Source organism: Ambystoma mexicanum, chromosome 3q (assembly GCF_040938575.1).
Source record: "Ambystoma mexicanum isolate Mex_15411 chromosome 3q, UKY_AmexF1_1, whole genome shotgun sequence".
Taxonomy (NCBI): Eukaryota; Metazoa; Chordata; class Amphibia; order Caudata; family Ambystomatidae; genus Ambystoma; species Ambystoma mexicanum.
This window is the reverse complement of record NC_090926.1, coordinates 172,224,072-172,248,720: the sequence shown is the minus strand read 5'-3', so window position 1 is coordinate 172,248,720 and position 24,649 is coordinate 172,224,072. Positions and strand designations below refer to the sequence as shown.

At 47.6% G+C, this 24,649-nt stretch overlaps 1 protein-coding gene across 1 annotated transcript in view; it reads right to left on the bottom strand.

The window, feature by feature from the left end:
* LOC138582277 (thiol S-methyltransferase TMT1A-like) overlaps window positions 1-6,745 on the bottom strand; it is a 291,465-nt gene extending 284,720 nt beyond the window's left edge. Inside the window, exon 1 of the mRNA XM_069653420.1 lies at window positions 6,000-6,745. Coding sequence (XP_069509521.1) covers window positions 6,000-6,497 — 498 coding nt within the window. The 5' untranslated portion in view covers window positions 6,498-6,745. The remainder of the gene's footprint in view (window positions 1-5,999) is intronic.
* Between the last annotated feature and the right edge of the window lie 17,904 nt (window positions 6,746-24,649).

Sequence of the window (24,649 nt, the reverse complement as noted above, 5' to 3'; positions counted from 1 at the left end):
GACCGCAAGGATCAAATTCAAGACCCTTTGCCTCATCCACAAGGTTGTCGGGCCTGGAATCTTTTTACATCCAGATTTCCCTCTCTAAATACCTCCTGGCCAGAGTCGTTTAGTCCACTGGCTCCAACTCCGTTTCTCCAAACAGAGAGTGGGAGTTAGATCCCTTTCCTCAGCTGGCTCTTCACTCTGAACAGCCTCCCGACCTTCAGATTTGAGCCAGATCTTGCTATGTTCCGGAAACTTTTCAAGACTGTCCCTTTCTCCTCTTCCCCTAATGTGCCAACTCTCCCTCTGCCGCTGGGACTGGGGCCTAGTCCCTTCATAGTCTTACAGGGGCCAGACCACCCCCTACCAGTAATACCAGCCTTCTCTGCCAGCATTTGCCCTCGAGCTCCCTTTCCCCCACTAGCCCGACTTGGTCGCCCCTGTCTACCATACTCATCCTCCCTTCCACCCTTCCCCCTGGCACATGCCACCTTGGCCCACCCAGTACTTGCCCGTCCCTTCCCTGGGTGCACCCCACTCCTGCACTTCTCCCTCTACCCTCTCCCCCTTGCACTTACCACCTTGTCAAGCACTTGCACAGTAGGATTGTCAAGTCCAATATAACCGTTTTTGTTCTACATTTGTGATTCCCATGTATCCCCCACCTATCTTGTCTTGTGGCACTTGGAAACACTTGTGTATAGGCGCCATGCAAATGTCCAATAAACAAATTAAAGAGCCTATCCTGAAAACATTTTGAAACTTCTGTTTTGTCTCCCATCACTTGCACTTTTGGACCTTTTAAAAGGTGCTCAGAGACCCTTTGTCCAGCACTGGACAAAAAAAAAAAAAAAAAAAAATAAAAGAAAAGAAAAAAGGTCAAATTAAATTGATTTTCTGGGGAAATTCAAAGTAGGGGAAATTGTTTTTCATCATTTGCTAAGCCTAATACATTTTTGGGCAGTTTGGTTTATTTGTGGGGTTAGAGAAATGTTCTTGCCTAAGAGAATTCCCACATTTCTGGCATTGGGAGGGAGAAGAGAAGTGGGGTGCATTGTTAGTCAGCCGATTTGAAAGGGATGGAGTGGAGGTTAGTTGGCCCAAAACCATTAAAGTTTTGACAGGGATTGGGCATAGATTGCTATCAATTGGCCAGTCTTGAATTTTTGGAGGAAAGTTGGAATTAGATCCCCATCTGATCTTTAGGCAAGGTCTCCCAAAGGCTGTGGGAGTCCTCAGCATAGTGAGGGATGAATGTGTTCCTCAGATTGGTCAATGGCCTGGCATGCATTGTTTGGCCAAGCCGAGATAATGAAGCCTTAGGGGACAACACAGGTTAACTATCTGATGGGTAATGATTCCTGCGAAGTATGGATTCCAAACAATGTGATGCCGTGAAAACGTGTTACTCAGACTGAACTGTCTCACAATTAGTTGCTTTGTTCTCTGAGCAGAACAATCACTCTGTGTAATAAAAACAGAGTATACAGTGTAATGCCCTTTATATATCCAGCACTGTACCTATGAAGTAGAAACAAAACACACACATTCCATGCATCAAGTTGTCAATTATTGGCTGAACATTGCAAAGCGTAATGACCCCTCAACTAACCCCTCGTATCCCCCCACATACATGTCCTGAAGACAAAAGAACATTTTAAAACAGTTGATTAACGTGAAACAAAAAATGATTAAAAAAACGAATTTTACTGAAGAAAAATTGACTATGTTCTCCATTTCTCCTGCAGCAGCTGCTGTGCCAGCACGAGGGCTCTCCCCCTCCACCCCACCAGGACCGCGGGACTATCACCGACCCCAGCAGACTCGAAGTAGGCCCCGTGAGGCTTTTGTGCTTTTTTGTCAGTGCTGCACAGCATGTGCATGGTGATAATTGCAACCAACTAAAAAAATTCCAATTATATGACTTTTGCAAAAATCAAGTGAATGCTGGCATCACCGCTCCAATGTTTTAATGTGTGCCTCTTTGGCTCCTGAGCGCATTGTTTCCCGTTGAGGCCTTTCCATCATGGCTGCTGCCACTCTGCAGGCCCTGGAGGGCTTGCCTTTGTTCCACCTCCTCATGCTCTGATTGGGCCTGCTGCTTTCTAAGGACCAATTGTTTGCTTTGAAAATCATGTTTTGCCTGTGCGCCATTCTGGCCTTGAAAGTAGCTGCTTGCCTGAAAATCGTATTTTGCTGTGCCCGTCTGCTTTGAAAAATGGTATTTTGAGTGTTGCCCCCTACCTGTACTGAAAGTAGCTGTTTGCTTGAAAAAAAAACGTTTTTAGCCTGTGTCCCCTTCTGACTGAAATAGCTGTTGGCTTAAAAAAAACTTTTTAGCCTATGTCCCCTTCCTGACTGAAAGTAGTTTGCTTGAAAATCGTTTTTAGCCTGTGCCCCCTTCCTGCATCGCAAATAGCCGTTTGTTTGAAAAACGTCTTTTGCCTGTGCCCACTTTCTGACTGAAAGTTGCTGTCTGCCTGAAAATCATTTTAGCCCGTCCTCCCTTCCTGCAATGAAAGTGCCTGTTTGCATGTAAACAATTTCTAGCTGTGCTTCCACCCTACTGTTTACTTCACTCCTATCACCCATTTGGCCTACTACGCGAAGTGGATCAGGTTCTGAACTGTGCTTTGTAGCATACCTGCCGCACTGTGCTCCCTTCAGCTTTATCTAAACTTCAAACTTGGTTGTGTACCGGATGTTACCATTCTTAAAATCGCTTCTTGCTGGGTGCACAACTGTTACTTAATACCTTTTTACTAACAGAGTTGCTGTTGAGTACATCCTGCATTAATGTCCTGCATGTCCTACCTCGACCACACTGCTGCCCCCCTTACCTCCTGTACCCTCGCCTGTGTTTCTGCCACGCAGCCCCCCTCTTTGTGCCTCAGTACAGTCTGTTAAGTGTCCTCACCACTGCAGCTAGCCATGTCGCTATATATTGCTATCTTCTCTAACTGCTTCTCTTTTTCCTTTCCCTCTCCCATCACCAAATCTGGCTGTAAGAAACTTAAGAAGGGAATACTTGGCTCCAACCCAGGCCTTCCTATTGCAGACACCTATGCCACGGCATTTACAGAGGGACTCTCACAGACATACTCGTTGTTACCACAACCGACCAATGGACCCAGTACATGGTCACCTTTCTCTCTTCTGTCGCCCCTTCTCCCATTAATGGTGGCACCCACTGGGAGGGCCTCCTTGACCTCTTTGCCATTTCCAGGGTCATAATTAATGTCTATCGGAATGGAACCATCATGGTTCAGGGTCCTCACCCCAACCTTCTTCGCTTGGACAGGCTCCTACCTCGTCTCTCAAACATTACTTCTCCCACTGGAGGGGCTCCCTTGGCTGCTGTGCCTTCCTCCTCCTCTGCACAGGCACCCTTGCCTTGCCTCACTGTGCCGGCTCCCTTGTCAGCCCTGGCTCCTCCGCCATCCTCCACTATCGCTCTCTTGCCACCCTCGGGGGGACCGCCACCGTCCCCTGCACCCCCCGCGGAAGACCTTCAAATATGGCAATCTGCTCCATATTGCCACGCTTAACTCTCACTCTGCTGTCAAACACTCGTCTGGCATCTGCAACATCCTTGAACGCATGGACCTAGATGTGCACGCCATCACAGAGACATGGTTCAAGGACAGCTCTGTCACAAGCTTTGACACACTCCTCCCTGAAGGCTACAAGATCCTCTCTGTGCTCAGGCCCAAAGGGTTAGGAGGGGGAGTGGCGTTGATCTTCCCTGAATGGATACCTGTGTCCATCATCCCCACTCAGGCCTACTCCTCCTTCGAGTGCATAGTCTGCAGGCTCTCACTCCCTCTCCTCTCTCCTTATGGCCACCTTCTATCGACCACCAGGACAGTCCACTCTCTTCCTCTCAGAATAGGCTGACCTAGCCTCTTCTCTACTCTTCCCCACCTCTCAACTCCCCCTGCTGGGTGACCTCAACATCCATCTGGACTCTCCTGACTCCTCAGGACCTTTCCGCAACTGATGCTTCTCTCTCTCCCTCTCCATCTTACCTTCTGGCTGCCCACACACACAAACAGCAGGCCACACTTTGGATGCTCTCATCTCTATAGACATCCCTCTCTCTTATCCCTCTCACAACCTCTCTCTTGCTCTCTTCTCTCCTTACTCTCCTTACACTTGAAGCTCTCGTCGCCTCTTGCATCGGCACACCCGGCGCGGACACTCAGTTTCCAAGTCACCAGACCCATGAAAAGAGTGACAGTGGCTGTCTTTGCCTCCACCTACTCTCCGCCTCCTACTCCTGTGGCGGGACTCCTACCCTGACAAAGTCCTCACTAACTTCAATCTCTCTAACACCCTTGATACTCTTGCCCCTGCCATGAGGGTCCGACTGAACCCTTCCAAAAGGTGTAACTCTTGGTACGACCCTGATCTGGCTGCCCTTAAATGCAAACATAGGGCAGCTGAGCGGAAATGGAATTCGTCAGGAGGACTTTCTAACAAACTGGACTGCCGCCTCTTCAAAGGCAATATCGACTCTGCATCCACACCAAGAAAAGAGTCTTTATTCAAGCCGCATCTTTGCAGCATCAAACACACTGCCAAACTTTTCAGTCTGTAAGGAACTGGCCAATCCTGAAGCAGCCGCCTCTTCTGTCACACTCACCCAGGACCATTGCCCGCCCTGGCTGCACACTTCACTGCAAAAACCCAAGACATCCTCTCTTCTCTGACTCCCACACCACATCATACACCAACACCTCTGGAGCCTCCCTTGGCTCCTCCACCACTTCTTCTCTCACCCCCATCACACCTGATGAGGTCGCCAGACAAGTCCGGTCTATGAAGGCCTCATCCAAGCAGGTGGACCCCTGCCCCTCAAAAACCATTAAGGACAACATTGACTCCCTTGCTCCAGCCTAGGATGATCTCTGCAATCTCTCTTTTGCCACTGCAGTTATCCCAACTTCTCTTAAGCACTCCCTTGTGCACCCTCTGCTTAAGAAACCCTCTGCTGACCCCTCCATTCCGGCAAACTACCACCCCATCTCTATTACACCTTTCCTGGGCAAACCCCTGGAGAAGCTGGTTATCTCCCAGCTCACCCTCCACACTGAATCTGCTGGTTGCCTCCACGTCCATCAGTCTGGGTTTAGAGCTTCCGCAGGCACAGAAACTGCTTGTCTGAACACCCTTGCAAACCTGCTCTCAAATCTTGACACCAAAACTCCCTCTGTCCTCATTCTTCATGACCTCTCCTCTGCCTTTCACACGGTAAACCACAACATCCAGATCGCAAGTCTCTGGGACACCCTGGGAATCACAAGTCAGGCTCTGGCAAGGTTACCCGCCTTCCTTTTTGACTGCCCATCCCAGGTGTAACTTGGGTCCTTTCTCTCTACTATCACTCTTTCAACCTACAGCGTTCCCCAGGGTTCTAACCTATCCCGCTGGTTCTTCAATGTCTACACGGCTGCCCAGTCATATAACATTCGAGTTATGGATGCACACCAATAATAATTCTGGTGTTTTATATAATCCTGCTATCGCCGGAATTAAAGTTTCAGAGCACTTGGTAATTGGTGCTATTTACTACCACCATTATTACCCACAATTGTAGCACTTAATTTCCCACATCGAAGGATGGACACATCAGCAGCTCAGAGAAGAATATCCAGGAGTCTGGTCCATCCTTTGGCTCTCCAGATGGTTTGAACTACACCTCCCATCAGCCCTAGGGGTTGATAGGTGTCATAGTGAAAATCATCTGGAAAGCCATTGGTTGTAGACCCCAGTAAACCATGTCCTGTGCCACAACTCTTCATCATCAGAGAAACACACGCATAGTGTAGCGCTATCTACCCTTCCTTGTAGGAACACTACATATTTTCTAACATATATATATATATGGTAATGTGCATTATTACACAATAATGCCATCTCAGGGTTCTACGCCTGCTCTTTTGCCTCCTCGTCATTTATGAGGTTATTGGAACCCCCATACCCCACTCCCCGTGTATAATAATTGTACTCACCGGCCTGAGGACTCGCCTGACTTCTTTCAGAACCACCTCCACACTGTGCACGGAACACATCACTAGAGTACAAACAACAACATCGATGGAGCTACTGGTCACCCCGGACATGTCCTCCCCAGAGGCCACTACAAAGCTCTCAAACCGAACATGCTTGTTTTCTGCCACACTCTTGCTCAGGAACCGCTTGAAGTCCGGGTTTGGGTCCATGCAGGTGACGTGGCTTCCTCGTGGGAAAAACTGGAAGTTTGCCCCGGTCCCGCATCCTATCTCCAGCAGGTTGAGTCTCCCCCCAGGGCCGGCAAAATCGAGCATGTTGCTAAAAAGAGCCTTTTTGTATGAATGCATTTTGTTGTTGTAATATGTTGTAAATCTGTCCAGCACGTATGGCAATACTTTCTTGGCCACTGGCTCCCATGCCCCTAGAATGTCCAGGATGTACACTGGGAGAGCCAGCAGAGCAATACAGACCTGGAGGCTCCCGATAACGAAGCTCATGTTTAAAGCGAAGCGCGAGAACTGAGTGGCGACTGTGCTGGGCTGCTGCTTACCTGAGCCCTGCAGACTCAATTACACAATCACGTGACGCTCTCGTTTACAAGCAGCTCGAAAGCTAGCAGTCACTATGCATCGCCTGCTGCCGATGCATATGTACTTATCGGTTTAGACGGATATCCTGCATCGCCATGGCAGCATGAGGGAGGCAGTGTTCGGCAATCTTCGGAGCCACGCTCACCAAGTAGCCCTCAGAGCTATCAGGTGGGCGTGGCTTCGGGGGCCTTCACTCTGTGCACCCAGTAGCCCGCCCTCAGGGCTACCAGGTGGGCGTGGCTTCAGGGCCTTCACTTTGTCAAGGGAAGCCGAATATCATACTATGTCGTATATTATATGTCGTCATATGTTATAGTGAGTGAACCGATGACTGATTTTTCTATGCATGCTGTTGTAATTTTCAGGGCCACAATGTGTGCAGTTCTTGTCCCAGGGCTAAGGGTGGGAGGGGCGGGAGCAAAGCTGGGGGCTTGGGAAAGGGGGGTGTTGCATGGAAACAGCTTCACTACCTCTGGACTGCAAGCCCCTTGCTCTACCGATATGAACATTAAACTTCATATTCATACATGCCAAGTGCCAACATTGTGACGCACCTGGGAGGGAGATTTGCCCCTAGGAAATCGGGAGACATGCATTTTCCCATTGGAATGCATTGGGGCTATGGTTATTTTAGGCGGGAGACAGTGAAAAACAGCAATATTTTTCACTGAAAAATCGGGACTCTGCCGCCTAAATCGGGAGGGTTGGCATGTATGCATATTGCACACAGATCTGAGTCTGCTTACTAGGAAACCGTTTAAATCAAGAATTGCATACTTGCCATCCCTACTGATCTAGGCAGTAGGCTACTACTTTTTAAGCAGTCCTAACGCCTACAGATTTGGGTGTACCACTTTTTTTACAGTACCAAGTTAATTTATGGCTCCACAGGCTGCTGCCTAGGAGCCCGGCCCCAAGACACAGGGGCTTCAGTGCTCAGAACTTCAGTAGGAGAGAGTAAGTCAGAGCGTGCAAGCTATCAGCTGGTGGGTGGGTGTCAAGTAATTTATTTTGATTGATGTCATTTGAAAAATTCTGACTGACCAGGTCGTCACTGGGGCATGAAAGCAGATACCACACAGCCAGTGTCTGCCTGAGAGCTGTCTCCATGTGTACTGCATTCAGAAATAATCATGCTGTTGAGGCTGTGCTGCCACGGTGGCCAATGTTTACTCCCACTTCTTCTTCTGCCAAGATCATTTAGTTATATAGAATGTATGATTTCAAACAGATTGACCACTTGCAATCTTTCCATCACTTCTGTGTATTGAAAGGTCGAGTGAATAAGTTTGACATAAAGTAAAAAGGTAAGATAATGAAGTTTGATATAAACTTCAAAAATGATGTGTGCCGCGCTGCAGCGCTCTTCACAGGAATGCTTCCCTGCCCAATCTGGCTGCGTTGCAACACAGGGCAGCAACTGTTGCCTGCAATATCTGTGATTTATTAATCTTCGGCCAAGGTAAATCTGTGTTTTATCTAAAAAATGACATGTCAAGTGTGGATAGAAAGCTCCAGTCCTGTGACAAATCCAGGGGCACTCTGGGGCAGGGGTGTTGCTAGGTCTGGAAAAGATCTGGGGCTATGCTAATGTCAGTACTGTTGGGACTTGGGGCTAGCTAGCCTTTTGGTTGTTGCCCCATAGCTTCTGTCCAGGGCTACAACCAAATGACGTGGGGCTATAACCCCCTGAGCCCCACCCTAGCAGGGCCTCTGCTCTGGCGCCAATGTTCTTTCATAAAATGTGTCAGCCCTGGAAGCAATGCTTGCAGAAAAAAAAAACAAAGAATCCCTTACTTTCCTATGCAGCCAGCAGCATTTGCAGCCAAAGATCTTAAATGTAGTGCTGATACACATTTTAAAAGTAAACTGGGACTGGGTACAAACTATATTTCATTCCACATGCCAGGTGTGCACATTCAAAGTTGTTTCTAGTATGCGTGCCTTTTTTTAAACTTAAGGATCCTTCTGAAATATCTGTGTCTTTACAAAACAGCCGCTGATATTTAGTTCTGTAATTTGACAAAATATTTGTTGTAGTTGAAATACTAGGACTTGATTATTGTGTTTATTCTAGGATGCTGCCCTCTGTCAGTCAAGCATTTTATGAATTAAAAGTGGTAGGGAACATAACACTATGGCATGGTGTGACAGGTGCAAAGAGTCCCAGATGTCCCAGGCTTGGAAGAACAAGATTTCTTTTATTCTAATCTTTTGCTTGAAGTTCATACATTTTATAATGTTAACGTTAGTGATCATTATCACTGATAATGGAGAAAATATTCCCTTCTGTGTTCTCCCACCCCCAGTCACGAACACCCATCACGTATCACCAATTCCCCATCACAACTTATTTTGCCTTACCTCTCGCGCTCCCAATCATGTGTATACTCCATATTCCTGTCATGCTGCCAATCACAGCCTACACTCCCCCAATTCCTGATACACTCCCAACCGGGCTCCCAACTTACCTTTTGCACTCTCCATTGCTCTAGAAGTCGCCAGTTCTTCATTCTTTATCACTCTGTTTTTGCCTCAGTCACTCCTCCTTCCCCCAATTTCTTGCTGTTTCTGCATCTCACCTGCTTTTTCGAAAGACCTATGCTATTTATTTCACATTGTTAGTTATGCTTAGAACCTTGTGGTTGAGGGACAAGGCCTGCTGAAGATGTCAAAGCTTGTGGTCAGCCCATTTTAACGTGATGGTTGCGGAGGAGTTGAGGGGGCTTGCTTAGAGTGAAGAACAAGTCTGAGGCAGTACTCATGGGCGCATACATTATAATGGATACAAAGAAATACAGCCATAGCTGTAATAGCCACTGATTTGCAAGAGACAGCCAGAAAGCACGGAGCTGAAACACTAAATGTCCACTGAAAAGCTATTACCCCTTCTTTGTCAGCAAAGAGCTAATGGAGAGAAACCAGAGTTAAAAGGTACCACAGAGGTCTGAGGGTGGTGATGCCAGATGGGCTCCAGCAAATGCACCTTGTAATGTGTGTGCTGCAAAGCGCACTTAAAGTCCAGATTGGGGGATGTATATTGCTGTTTCATGAGAGAGCTGACTGCCATCATGGGGGCAGTTGCTGGGCATCCAGGCACTTCCAGGCACTTACCCCTGCATGAGTTGCAGCAACTGTAACAATGTTATGAAAGGAAATACCATAACACACCCGAGAACAGGAGCTAAAATCAAGCTCAAGTATCATGCCACATGCATGTCTGAAAACGTGATTTATGCCATTAAGTGTCCCTGCGGCTTGTATTACATAGGAGAAACGGCACGTAAAGTACGAGTTAGGATCAACAAACATAAATCCTGTATCCGTAATGCCAACCCTGCATCAGCAGTAGCCAGACATTTTAAGGCCAATGGACACTCCATCACTCAATTGTGATTTGTGGTACTTGAAGTACAATCCACGAAAGGATTAAACAATGACATGAAGAAATGGAGGGCGCAGCGAGAAGCTTTCTGGATTGATAAATTGGACTCATTAACTCCAAATGGAATTAATGAAGAACTAGATTTGAGTTGTTTTTTAATGAAGCATTTCATACTCGATAGACATGGAGCCGCTAACCTAAATGATGAAAACAATGCCTGCATATACCATGTATGTGACTGACATTGACATATAGGTGCCAAGAGTAGCAGTGACAATTGTGAATCCCACATGTGCAATTGCTAAATTTCTATTTAATTTGAACGTGATTGATATTAATTTACTAATTTTACATGTCAATCTGTACTAACTAACACAATTATTTTGTACCTCCTGATTAGAGATGTATCTAATTGCGATTTAAGAATATGTTCATTACAGTCTGACTACACATTAAGTCAGTACACACGTAGCGTTCTAACTGATTAAAGTAAATAGGCAGAGACTACACCTTGCGCGCAATATGCAACATTATCTGTATTTGAACCAATCAGTACAGCTGAATATATGCAATTCATAAGGAACTTCATCCACATTAAGGGGCGGAATTATTATAATAATTATAGCAACATTGTTTTCAAATGTTTTACTATGCGTCCCACCCTGCATCTTACCTTTCTGAATATTGGTTTATTCGACACTGGCAAATATATATGAAAACACAATTCTATATAGCTCTGCTTTTGCAGCCTTACATACAATACATAATAGTATGGCACCTCGAAACTGATATTTTTACCATTCTAAGATGGCCGCCACAGTAACCTGCGGCTTATCGTCACCATAGCAACAACTGAAGCAAAACTATCACTTAGAGCAAAGCGCGCGTTCACGCTGCTTTCCAGCTCTCTGATAGAGATACGAGGTAAGACACAGACGGCGGAATAATATTATTCTGCATGTCTATACACAATGACCACGAATAGTGACAAGTTTTCAATCTATATTTTTTCGTAGAGCTGCTCAGATAGATCGTCCACGTGTCCACAGACACACTAAGCAACACTTGCTACTTTAACTTCAAGGCATTATACGCATTACCGAAGTGTAAAATTAAAGGTCAGTCTGATCCCAATCTATTACTTTTCACAGATTGAAACGCTAATTTAAATGTAGCCTTTTGTTCTTTTCTCTTTTCTGTGACACCGCTAACTTAATTAACTACTTCAAACGCGTATGTATTTTTTTAATACTCACTTATAATCAACTGTGATTCACGCAATTGATATATTTTATTGTTGTTTACATTATGATACGGGATGCTTATGCTGAATGAACATGGATAATATCTTGTTTGCACATTACTGATAATGATTTATGGGACGTGATTTAAATGGCTACTAAAATGACTTGTTCCACTTTGGTTATAAAGGATTTTTGTTGTGATTACGATAACCAGATCTAAAAGGCCCTTGTGACGTCCCAGCGCCACTATCGCGCATGCGTGGGCCTCGTTCCCGGCCACGCATGCGCAGTTGAAATAAACCGCGCCCATGCGGCAGTTCGCGTCGGGACGCGTACAGACCACCAGCGCGTCCCGTGTCTTCCTTTACTGCGTGCGTGTGTGTGAGTGCATGCGTGCATGACGGTTCCCCGAGTCACGGGGGACCCTACAACAACTGGCGACGAGGGGAAATATCGCCACGGCAACGTTTGCACGAACGCACGGCAAGCGTAGAATCGACAGTGCTACGTGTCGTAGCGAGACATGGACCCGACGCAAATAATCCCGTGATGCTTGTGCAGCAGTAGCGGCCTGAAAAGGTGCTCGTGCGCTGCTGCACAAATACTACAATCAATTTTTGGAACCTTGGTTGTTCCCCATAACCCGGGGACGACTTTTTTTTTTTTTCTCTCCGTACAACTGACACTTCCAGGAAAGGAACCCAAGACAAGACACAGTGGGCAACCATCTGGCAGCAGCTTCAACAACACAAGAGAGCCCCCCAAGTAAGGTTTGCGGCCTCTGTGACACCAGGAGGTGCCTGTGCGACCTGAAATCATGGCAGACAGCGATGGGGAGGCAGGAACTGCGACAGGTACAATGATGCCACAACAAGGGTCTCTGTTACCAATGCAAGAGTTTGATGTGTCTGGTCCCCCATCCAAATTGGGGCCTAGGTGGTTGCTTTGGATTAAGAAACTCGAGATGTACTTTACAGCAACCGGCATCACCGATGATGATGCGAAGAGGGCCACGCTGCTATACTCTGCGGGGCTAGACGTCTTACGTATTTTCGAATCATGCAACCTACAGGTGGTTACGTACAGCACTGTCAAGACTGCGCTAGAGAACCATTTCATACCTCTCTCAAATGTTGACTACGAGAGGTTTCTGTTTTGTGGCGAGAAGCAGAGAGAAGGAGAATCCCTTGATCAGTTCTGTGCCAGGTTGAGGTTAGATGGCCACCACGTGTCGGTGGGACAATGATGAGTCAATGATACGGAACCAAGTCATCCAGGGCTGTAGCTCCGGAAAGTTAAGAAGGCAAGTGCTAAGGGAACCGGGGTGGACTCTGATTCAAATCCTGGACAGTGGCAGAATATATGAGCTGGCGGATTTGAGAGGCGCCAAAATGGACGCTGCAAGGCATCCAGGCATGTCCGAAGATGCATTTGCCGTAAGTAAACGACCCGGAATAAAGGACAAGTGGGGGCCAAGAAGACAAGAGACTCGTCATCCTCCCGAGTCGGGGTCAATATGTCCGTCTTGTGGGTACGACCTACCCCACGCAGAAGAATTCCCAGCCGTGTCGAGGTCGTGCGGCGGGTGCGACAAGCCGGGGCACTACGCCCGGATGTGTCGTGCTCCAGCTCCCATTTCTATGCCGAGAGGCCCAGCAAGGAGTAGTGGTAGTGGACCCAGAAGGCAAAGGAGCATTGCGGCACTTGAACAAGAAATGCAGCGGCTGCAGCTGGCCGAAGAGGAAGAGGAGGACGATGAAGAGGTGTTCTTCATCTCAAACCTGGCCTCTGGGGCTAGAAAGAAGAGACAGCCCAAATGCATGGTGGACATTCAAGGTGTGCCGACACAGGTCTTGATTGATACAGGCACCTCAGTATGTGTGTTGGCCGAGGACCATTATCAGAAGTTGCCAGGTCCTCCCCCACTAGACAGTTCGGCAGCAAAGATATTCACCTTTGGAGGGGATGCCGCACTGCCCATCAAGGGGGTGTTTATCACGCCAGTCGCCAAGGGAGACCGAATCATTAGGGGACGATTTTTTGTCACGGACGTGAGTCCCCATTCGTTACTCAGCTGTGCAGTGTCAGAAGCCCTCGACTTGGTGCATTTTGCATTGGAGGTGTATCAAGTGGACATTGAGAGCCTACTCGACAAGTATGCGGGCATCTTTGAAGGGGTCGGGAAGTTGAAGGCGCCCCCGATAAGGCTACACATTGACGACACCATCAGACCAGTTGCCCTCAAGCATAGGCGGATCCCGTTTCATCTCAGGGAGAAGGTCAAGGAAGAGCTGAGGTCGCTCATCAGCATGGATATTATTGAAAGGGTGGAGGGACCCACACCCTGGGTTTCACCTATAGTGGTCGCTCCCAAACCAAAGCAGCCAGGAGCGGTAAGGATCTGCGTTGATATGCACCTCCCTAATGCCGCGATTAAGAGGGAGAGACATTTAACGCCAACACTGGACGACATTGTGGGGGAACTTCAAGGGGCACGCGTATTCTCAAAGCTGGATCTACGGGCCGGCTATCACCAACTGGAACTCCACCCGGACTCCAGATTTATTACAACCTTCACAACCCACGAAGGCCTCTACCAATTTAAGCGCCTGAGCTTCGGCATCTCGTCGGCGGCTGAAGTTTTTCAGAACACTATTAGGGGGTCACTAGCCGGCCTTAAAGGCGTTATAAACAAGAGTGACAACATCTTAGTGTTCGCAGACTCTGAGGCGGAACACCTGAGAAGGTTGGAAGGTACTCTAAGGAGGTTAAAAGAACTGGGTCTCACTTTACATCGCCAAAAATACGAATTCTTTAAAGACCGGATAGGGTTTTTCGGCTTCATCTTTCAGGCTGCAGGTGTGTCACCAGACCCGGCAAAGGTCAGAGATATAAAGGAGGCCGCAGCACCACAATCCCCCACGGAGGTAAGGAGCTTCTTGGGGATGGTGACCTATTGTGGGCGTTTTATCAGGGGACTAGCTTCGATGGCGGAGCCTCTCAGGGCTCTGACAAGAAACGACGCGGTGTGGAAATGGGAGTCCCGAGAACAAGAGGCATTTCAGGCCCTCAAGAATGCTTTGTCAGATGCAGACACCATGGCGTACTTCAACCCGGCCGTCGAGTCAGAAGTGGTAGTAGATGCAAGCCCCGTTGGTGTAGGTGCAGTGTTGCTGCAACGGGATGAGCGCGGCGAGATGAGACCCATTGCCTATGCCAGCAAAGCACTTTCTAGTACAGAGATGAGATACTCACAGATAGAAAGGGAAGCACTGGCCATCCTATGGGGCTGTCGGCACTTCCGCCTGTACATTTTGGGCAAGCCGGTTGTGATGGTCACCGACCACAAGCCGTTGCTGCCGATACTGGCGGGCGCATCATCGAATACGCCACCCCGAATCGAGAGGTGGATGCTGGCCTTAATGAAATATGGGGTAAAGCTTGTATATAGGCCTGGGACCAATAACCCCGCAGACTATTTGTCGCGTCACCCTAACAAAGAGAACGCAGAAGTAGAAAACGGGGAAGTGGACTGTAAGGGTCTGCTATGTCAAGTGGTAGAAGGTGCACTTCCCATGGCGTTATCGAGACTCACCGTAGCGACGGAGTCCTCCAATGATGAAGTCTTCGGCATCATCAAGGCAGCAGTGAGAAGCGGGGACTGGAGAGAAGTGCTGCGGAACAACTCCAGGTGCCAGGAGGAAGCACAGAAGGACTTACAAGCGCTCTGGAGGGTGAGAGATGAGTTGTCGATTTCCGACGATGGACTGCTTCTCAGGGGCCAGCAGATCGTCATCCCGAGGGAGCTAAGGCTGTGTGTGCTGGAGCTGGCACACATTGGACACCAGGGTGTCGTCAAGACGTAGGCTAGGTTAAGGCCCAAAGTCTGGTTTCCCGATCTGGAGGCGAGAGTTGAAAGCTTTGTGAAGAGATGTCTGGTCTGCCAGGCGTCGACACCGGGTGACAAAGCTCCACCCATTAGCTCGATGGAACGTAGTGAGAAGCCGTGGGGTACGGTCCATGTGGACTTTGGTTCGACAGGTCGAGGCATGTACTTGTTGGTGGCTGTCGATCAATGGTCGCGGTACCCGGAGGTAGAGGGGGTTGAGTCAACGGCGACTGAGTTCACCACGGCGGCGTTGGACAAAATGTTCGCTGCGCATGGATTCCCGGATACCATCTGCTCAGACAATGGACCACCGTTTACTGGCAGCCAGTTTGCGCAGTATCTACGAGAGAGGGGGATACAACATAGAAGAGTCTCCCCACTATGGCCGCGAGCCAATGGCGAAGCCGAAAGGATGATGAGAACGCTCAACAAGCTAATGCGGATCTCGGCCAGCAGAGGTGAGGATCTTGTCAAAAGAGTTGTGGAGTTTCTTCGAGTGTATCGCTCAACTCCCCATCAGTCCACAGGGGTTGCCCCAGCTGAGGCGCTCTTCGGGCGGTGCCCGAGGGGGATGTTACCAGAAACGGAGGACAGGAGGCCGGGGGTCATAGACAATGGTAAAGTTCGTGAAGAACGAGCGGTGCGCAACCGGAAGGAGAGTGAACGCAGAGGATTACAAGAAAAGGAAGTGAGGGTTGGGGACTCAGTACTAGTCAAGAATCGACATCCGGAAGGAAAGTTGTCCTTACCGTTTGAACCACGCCCATGGAAAGTGACTCATGTGAAGGGCACGATGGTGACCGCAGCCAGTGAACGGGGTACCGTTACCTGCAATCAATCCTTTTTCAAGAAAGTGGATGTCCCGGCGGAAACTCAGGTCTTGAATGACCCTTCGGGCCAGGAAGGAACATCTGAGGCCCAGGAGGGCGTCCCCTCATCGGATCCTGGACCTGCACCAGAGGCGGACCGCCCCTTGCCTACGGTCACATCGAGATATCCTGTGCGTGGGAGCAGGAGACCTCCAGCTCATCTTAAAGACTATGTCCTGGACTCAGGGGACTGAGCGAGGGGTGACTTACACTTGTGGTCACCGTTTATCATGGTCATGTTACTGTTCTGTTTCACTATAAGGGTTCCATACACCCAAGGTTTGTTTTGTTCTGTTGTTAGAAAAAAGAAGGGATGTGACGTCCCAGCGCCACTATCGCGCATGCGTGGGCCTCGTTCCCGGCCACGCATGCGCAGTTGAAATAAACCGCGCCCGTGCGGCAGTTCGCGCCGGGATGCGTACAGACCACCAGCGCGTCCCGTGTCTTCCTTTACTGCGTGCGTGTGTGTGAGTGCATGCGTGCATGACGGTTCCCCGAGTCACGGGGGACCCTACAACAGCCCTGATGAAGGAAAATTCTTTCCGAGATGCATTAGCCATCTAAGGGCACCTGCACTAACAGAGATTTCATAATCTTATAATTTAATGAATACAAATTCAGAAAGATTTTGCAACTGTATGGTTTTAACTATTTATGAAATTGGAACATACATTAAATATAAGTGAAAATACACCACACAGTAGTGGTCACGGCAGTGCAGCCCACACCGCTGGCTTCACAGCCAATGTCTTGGTACAATTGGGCAGTTGCTGGGGCCCTGCTGAGGCTCGGGCCCCTCCAACTGAAAAGATTGTAAGGCCCTGACACAGTTCCTGTTCAGGGAAATATGGCAGGTGATGTTATTTCCTGTTATGTTATGATAATGCAAATTATTGCATAACTCTCAACCTTTTGTCGTCAGGGTGGGGGATTTTATGGGGAGCAGCTGACAACCCATTGAAGTGTATGGGCATGTAGGGGGCTTGGTTGATTACTTGGCGGGTGACACCGGCAAAACGCATGTGAGTTGAGAGCTATGTTATTATTTTTGAAAACTTAAAAAATCCTACAGCTTTTTGGTCACAGAATGTTGGCAAGTATGGAATTGCCTCCAAGAGTTGGGCCAGACATTGGGAGCAAAGGTGCCAGGAATAGTCCTTACAAAACCAGTGCGCAGGGACTACAATATAACCTCTGCACTTACTAAAATTCTGCAAGCTAGTCTTGGAGAAAAGATGGGGGCACCAAGCAAGCTCTGCAACAACACAATCTACTGCCAAACGTCCACATCCATGTCATGAATGACAAGTATTGTATTGTATTTAGCTCATTTTGTACATGTGTATTTATAAACCAGTTATGAACTTGTCGTTTTATGTTAACAGGACTCTACGGCTGTATACCATAGCTGCTAGATTCTTCCCAGCCATGTTTGCTGTATACTTTGTAGTAAGCAATAAGGACAGCACGTTAGCAAAGAATCAAGGACGGCAGCAGGGCCTTTCAACTCTTTCAAATGAAAGGGGCCTCAAGCCTCAGGGGGCACCCAGCAACAGCCCCCATATTGCCACTCAGCAGTGTAATAACACAGCAATATATTCCTTTATATATTGCTCACTTTCTGGGTCTTACAGTGCTCGCCTTACAAGCTGCTGCTGGAGCCCGTCCTGCTGTCACTTCAATTGAGGAAAAGAGAAGTATCACCTACTTTCAACACTGTTTCCTCCACGTCAGCCACTTTCTTATGAAGAAGGATCATTCACAACTATTCAGCGGTCATTCAGTGTGTCAGCTCCCTGCTGGCTCATGATAATTGGCGGCTATTAACTGTATCTTTATCTCCATTATAATGTATGTTTGGCCACTGAGACCACACACAATGGAAGGATAACATAAACTGGAAGCAGAGCTAAGACCCCACGTCGGGAACTGAACATGTAACTTTAATCATTTTAAGATGAGACACGCATCAAAGGAACAAAAACCTTGCAAAAACTGGTTTATCCAATTAAGACAAGAGGAAACATTTTGTATAATGTATGCCTTCCTTCCCACAGGAGCCTCAGACTGCTTTCTGCTCTAAGCAAGGGGAGCCCCCAACCATCATTTTGAAATGGACCCCCACACATCTTCAAACGGGCCTGCAATAAAATATTCAATTATGTTTAGAGAGGACATTTTATCGAACCTATATGCAATACTACATCGAAACAATGGTGCCCTGGCAAATCATGGTCCATACTGCACGTCACAGCGTTGAATACTATGCATATGTACCATAGGTGCAGCATTCATACACTTACAAGAACAGTATATACCATTTCGATAGTGGGGGTGCAAGATATTATGGACTGAACTAACATACGGTAATTCTCATCCCCTGCCTCCCTGGGACTAACACAAGTGGCCATCCTATTTTATATTTATTCAGGTCCCAACCAATGTAGAGGCACCATCTATCCCCACCCTGGACACCCCCATACCTTTTCATTGTGGGGGTATGGGTATCATGGCCTGAACGCACCAATGGTAATTCGCATCCCTTGACTCCGTGAGGTTAATTTACACTGACACAAGTGCTCATCCTGGATAATGATACACTTTAATCTGGTCCCAACCAATGCAGAGGCACTATTTAGCCCCACCCGGTACACCCCCATACCTTTTGATTGTGGGTGGTGCATGATATCATAGCCTGAACTGACCTATGGTAATTTGCACCCCCTGCCTTCATGTGATGAATTTACACTGACAAAAGTGGTCATCATGTTTTGGATTTACTCTGGTCCCAACCAATGTAGAGGCACCATATAGCCCCTCCTGGGACACCCCCATGCATTTTGATTGTGGGGGGTGCTAGATATCAAGGCCTGAACGCACCTATGGTAATTTGCATCCCCTGTCTCCGGGGGGTTAACTCACACTAACACAAGTGGTCACCCTGTTTTATGTTTAATCTGGTCCAAACTGAAGTAGAGGTGCCATCTAGCCCCTCCCTGGACACCTTTTGATTATGGAGGTGCAAGATATCATGGCCTGATTGCACCTATGTTAATTTGCATCCCCTATTTCTCTTGGGGTAATTCACACTAAGACAAGAGGTCAACCTGTTTTATATTTACTCAGGTCCCACCTAATGTATCGGCACCATCTATCTCCTCCCTGGAAACCCCCATACATTTCATTGTGAGGGTGCATGATATCATGGCCTGAACGCACCTATGGTAATTCACATACCCTGCTTTTCTGGGATTAATTCACACTAACACAAGTGTTCATCCTGTTTTATGTTTAATCTGGTTCCAACCGAAGTAGAGGAACCATCTAACCCCTCCCTGGACACCCCCATACCTTTTGATTGTGGGGGGTGCAAGATATCATGCCTGAACGCACATATGGTAATTTGCATCCCCTACCTCCCTTGGGTTAACTCACACTAACACAAGTGCTCATCCTGTTTTATGTTTAATCTGGTTCCAACCGAAGTAGAGGAACCATCTAGCCCCTCCCTGGACACCCCATACCTTTTGATTGTGGGGTGAAAGATATCATGACCTAAACACACCTATTATAATTCACATTTCCTGTCTCCCGGGGGTTAACTCACAAGTGGTCATCCTGTTTTATGTTTAATCTGATCCTAACCAATGCAGAGGCACCATCTAGTCCCTCCTGGGACACCCCCATAGCCTTTGATTGTGGGGGGTGCAAGAGGTCAATGCCTGATTGCACCTATGGTAATTTGCACCCCCTACATGATTTGATTTGATTTATTTGTAAAAGCGGTCCTGACGAAATGAATCGTATCTGGGCGCAGATGTATCACACAGTGACAAATCAACCGTCTTTGAGAATTCTATCAATTCAGGAATTTCACACGGAAGTGGCTAAGCACCAGTGTTATCATTAGCAAAATAGATAGGTCTTCAGAGCCTTTCAGAATGTAATGAGTGGTTTAAGTTCTCTAATGACTCTTGGGAGGCTGTTCCAAAGTTTTGGACCGTAAATTCCAAACCTTCGATCTCCTTTATTCTGAAGTCTTGCCCGTGGCACTTGCAACATCAACATTTCTCTTGGGGTCATTCACACTAACACAAGTGGTCATCCTGTTTTATATTTACTCAGGTCCCAACCAATGTAGCAGCATCCTCCCATCCTCCCTTGACACCCCCATGCCTTTTTTTCATTGTGGTGGTACATGATATCATGGCCTGAACGCACCTATGGTAATTCACATACCCTGTTTTTCTGGGGTTAACTCACACTGATACAAGTGGTCATCCTGTTTTATGTTTCCTCTGGTCCCAACTGATGTAAGGGCACCATCTAGCCCCTCCCTGGATACCTCCATACCTTTTGACGGTGGGGGTGCAAGATATTGTGGCCTTAACACAGCTATGGTAATTCGCATCCCCTGCCTCCCTCGGGTTAATTCACACTGAAATAAGTGGTCATCCTGTTTAATATTTACTCTCATCCAAACAAATGTATATGCAACAACTAGCCCCTCCCGGAACACCTCCATACCTTTTCAAAGCAGGGATGCAAGATATCATGGCCTGAACACATCCATGATAATTTCATTCCCCATCCTCCCTGGGAGTAATTTACAGCAACAGAAGTGGTCATCCTGTTTTATATATACTCATGTTCCAACCAATGTATAGGCACCATGGAGCCCCTCCCTGGACACCCCCATACCTTTTGATTGTGGGGGTGCAAGATATCATGGCCTGACCGCATCTATGTAATTTGCATCCTTTGCCTTCTGGGGGTTACCTCACACTGACACAAATGGTCGTCCAGTTTTGTGTTTACTTTGGTTCCCCTTAAGCGATGTAAATGCATCCTCTAACCCTTCCTAGATGCCGCAAAACCTTTTGATCAGTGAGGTGCACAGAAGGTGGAACCAAGTGCTGAATAGTCTGTGGTTGACTTGCATGCACTCTGTGTGGGACTGGTGACCAGTGACTCCAGAGAGAGCTGTGATTGTGAGTGTATATGAGATGAAGTGGTAGTGTTGTGGTGTGTAGTAGGTAGAAGAGGGGTAAGTGAAGAATGTAGATGTAAAAGGAGTAGAGAAGTTTAAAGTGGAAATGAGAGGTGAGTGGTAGAGAGAGGGAGAATAGTGAGTGGTAGAGAGGGCAAAGGATAGGCAGGAGTTGTAAAGGGGCATATAAAGGGGTGGAGACTGTCATAGGTGAAGTAGTGGAGTGTGAGAGATAAAAGAGCGAGGAGTGTGAGAAAATCAAATGGACAGAGGAGGAAAGAGGTGGAAGGAGATGGGGGAAAAGGGAGAGAGGAGGAGGAGAGAATGGAAAGTGTGGTTAGTAAGAGAAGGTGGATGAGTAGTAGAGTAAGGAGGCATAAGATCATACAACAGAGTGAAAGAGTGAGAGGGAGGGAGTATGCCTACGCAGTTCTATTTTCATGCAAAATACATTTCAATGGATTGCTTTTCTCCCGCAGATTCCTCATCAGATATCCATTCCAGTGTCAACTGCTCCCAAACTTTTCAACATGGGGCATTAGTGCACCTTGATTCGGCCCTCGATCCCTCTAGACTCGATGCAGCGGTAGTCGACTCCAGATCTGACGTTGGTCGCCCTACATACTATGCCCCTGTCCCTCAGTTCCTCTGTTTCTTTTTTCCACACGCTCAGCACTCTGCTCATCCGTACAACTCACTTTCTCTCTGGGAAATACTCTTTTCAACCTACACATTTTCATCTTATTCAATGCAGTTTATACATTATGTCGGCTCCCAAGGTGTCAGACTTCAAGCGGTGCAAGGACTGTAGTTCCAAGATGTCCATTACTGACCAACACAGTGTCTGCGCGGGGTGCCTCGGCATTGGTCACGTCAATGAGGACCGCAGTTCTTGCATGAAGGTTTACCTGAAATCACTGCAGAAGAGGGCTGCGAAACTCGTGTTGGGTTGACCCCCGTCAAAATCTCTGGCCTGCTTGACCGCCTGTTCATCGAAGCTCAAGACGGAGGGACCCATTCCGGCAAAGGATTTTAGGCACCATAAAGAGACCAAAAGGCGATCACATTTGCCAAGTCATTCCTCTTCCCATAAAAAGAAATGGCATCATCCATGAATGTACGATTCTGGTTCCTCTGACGTATATGTTAAATCGGCTTTAGGGCCTACCTCTAGGACAGAGTGCGAGGTTTTTAAAGAGCAAATGCTCGACATATTTAAGAAAGTAGCTGCAGGTACGGGTGACTCCTCAAAGCGGCACGATCCATCGGCTCCAGTGGTGTCTGGCCCCAAGACAACCGTGTCGGCACCTGAACCCTCGGGCTCGGCGCCGACTGCTGGCAAGGAGTTGACGCAGCTATCAGTGCCATCTGGTGCCATCTGGTGTGGATCCATCGGCCTTGATGTCCGACTGATCATACATGCCTCAGTGTCGATATGATTTTTCCGGCACTATGGCAATGATCTTCTGTGACAATGATGTCCACAAGCCGTTTGACATTGATCTAGCATATTCAGGCAATGGAGGCGCAGATCTTTTTCTCCTACGTGGCTGATTTGATGGCCATGGCAGAGGGCTTTGAGATGCAAGTGGCCTGGACACTTCCTCTGATGTGGAGACTCAGCAAGCCCACCCTTATGGTCATGCAAGTGCAAAGTATTGTTCCACAGTGGACAGGGAATTGGATGCCCTAGGTTGCAGTGCCCCAGTCAGACCTCTGTCAGGATATGATCTGACTGGCATTCTGGATGAGGGAACCCCTACAGAAAGAGCCATGCCTTTCAATATGGCCATTGCTGACCCCATCACCGCCTTGTGGCAGAAGTCTTGTACCACAGCACCTGTGAATTATTTCTTCACAAAGAAGTATAAGCTGGCAAGAGGGTACCCAATATACCTCACCTCTCATTCTAAGCCCAAGGGGCTGATAATACAAGCATCCACCGTTAATACTAGATCAGTCACGTCAACTTCTATTCTCCCTACGTAAAGGGAAGTTAAGAAAATAGACGCCCTGGCAAAAAAGTATTTTCATCGGGCTGTATGGCACTAAAGGTGATCAATGCATCCTGCGCATTTGCAAAATACAACTGTGGGCTTTGCCAAACCATCAGGGAAGCTTCCCAGTACATTCCTGAAAGGGAGATGCAGGAAGGCTTTTTGAGGATGGTGGACGATGTTCAAGAGGTGGCCTGGCAGTCCTTGCCGATGGGCTTGGACGTTGCTTTGAGTTCTCTCCACATGCTTCACCGGTTGGGGGACAGATAGGCAAGTATTGGCCCCAATTGTGGGAGATTACCTCTGATGCCTTGGTCCTACAGGTTGTCCAATGGGGTTACCGTCTGCCTTTTGTAAAGGGCCCTCCGGACACACCACCTCGACCTCCTCAACATCCGAACAGGTGTTCTAGGAAGAAATGCAAGCCCTACTTTTAAAATATACCTTGGAAGAGGTGCCTCCCGAGCAGAGAGGATTGGGCTGGTATTCCCGATATTTGCTGGTAACCAAGAAAGGCGGAGGACTTCATCCCATCCTGGACCTCAGAGCTTTGAAAAAGATCCTGAGGAAGGACAACTTCAAGATGGTGACATTGCGAGAAATTCTCCATGCTCTCAGACTTCAGGATTGACTGGTGTCGTTACATCACCAGGATGCATATTTCCATGTGCCAATCCACAGGAAGCACAGGACATTCCTGAGATTCCTCATAGGAGACAAGCCTTACAAGTTCTAGGGGCTCCCCTTTGGGTTGTTCTGGCATCCATGTGTTCCCATACGTAGACGATTGGTTGATCTGAGGAAGGTCGGCAGAGCAGATTTTGTCCCATCTCAATGACACTTGCTCACTACTCCACAGGCTGGGTTTCTCCCTGAACTTACAGAACTCCCACACAACACCAACACAAAAGCTCAAGTTCATCAGAGCGGTCATGGACACTGGGGTGGGAAGGGCTATTTCCCAGAGGAGAGGGTAACTACTGTAAAACGGGTGGTTTCACTGTTCCAGAGGTGAACAGATGGGAAGGATCGGGGGTTTATTTGAGTTAGAACATTTATTTGCACATATAAAAAAGAAAACAAATTCAATTTCATCAAATTAACAAGATAATCTTTAAGCCGGAAGCCTCTAAAACATAAAAAAAAGCTGTGCAAACTCACACAAACAACAGATGACCTCTTCCATACATACCACATGCTTCATTCAAACCAACACAAACATTTATTTTTGAAACAACCCAAAGGAGCAGAAAGATAATGCAGCAATAGATATTGTCTGAAACAAATTACAAAGGGATTAAGCAAAAAGACATATAAATAAAGTGATTCAACAATATTGACTTGTTCTAACAAGACCTAAACAATTTTCACAGGTCCATAAGTCCGCAATGGTGCATTTTATAAAACATGAAAGTATCTCATCGATCCATGGACCCGTTCAGAGCCACGCCACCTTGCCAGCAGTTTCCTTCCTCCGCCTCTTGGTTCTCATGTCCTCCTGCATTTGTCTAGTGCCAGAGGCCAGACTGCGTATGTAGTCTCTGCAGTGGCTATTACAAGGTCAATGGTCCCAGTAACTCAGCACCTTAAAGAACATTCTAAAGAAGTCCAGGTCGGTGGCCAACAATCTCTCTTGGTGGTCCAGCAGCGAGAACATGTTAGTGGGGGCACCCTTCTGGCCTCAA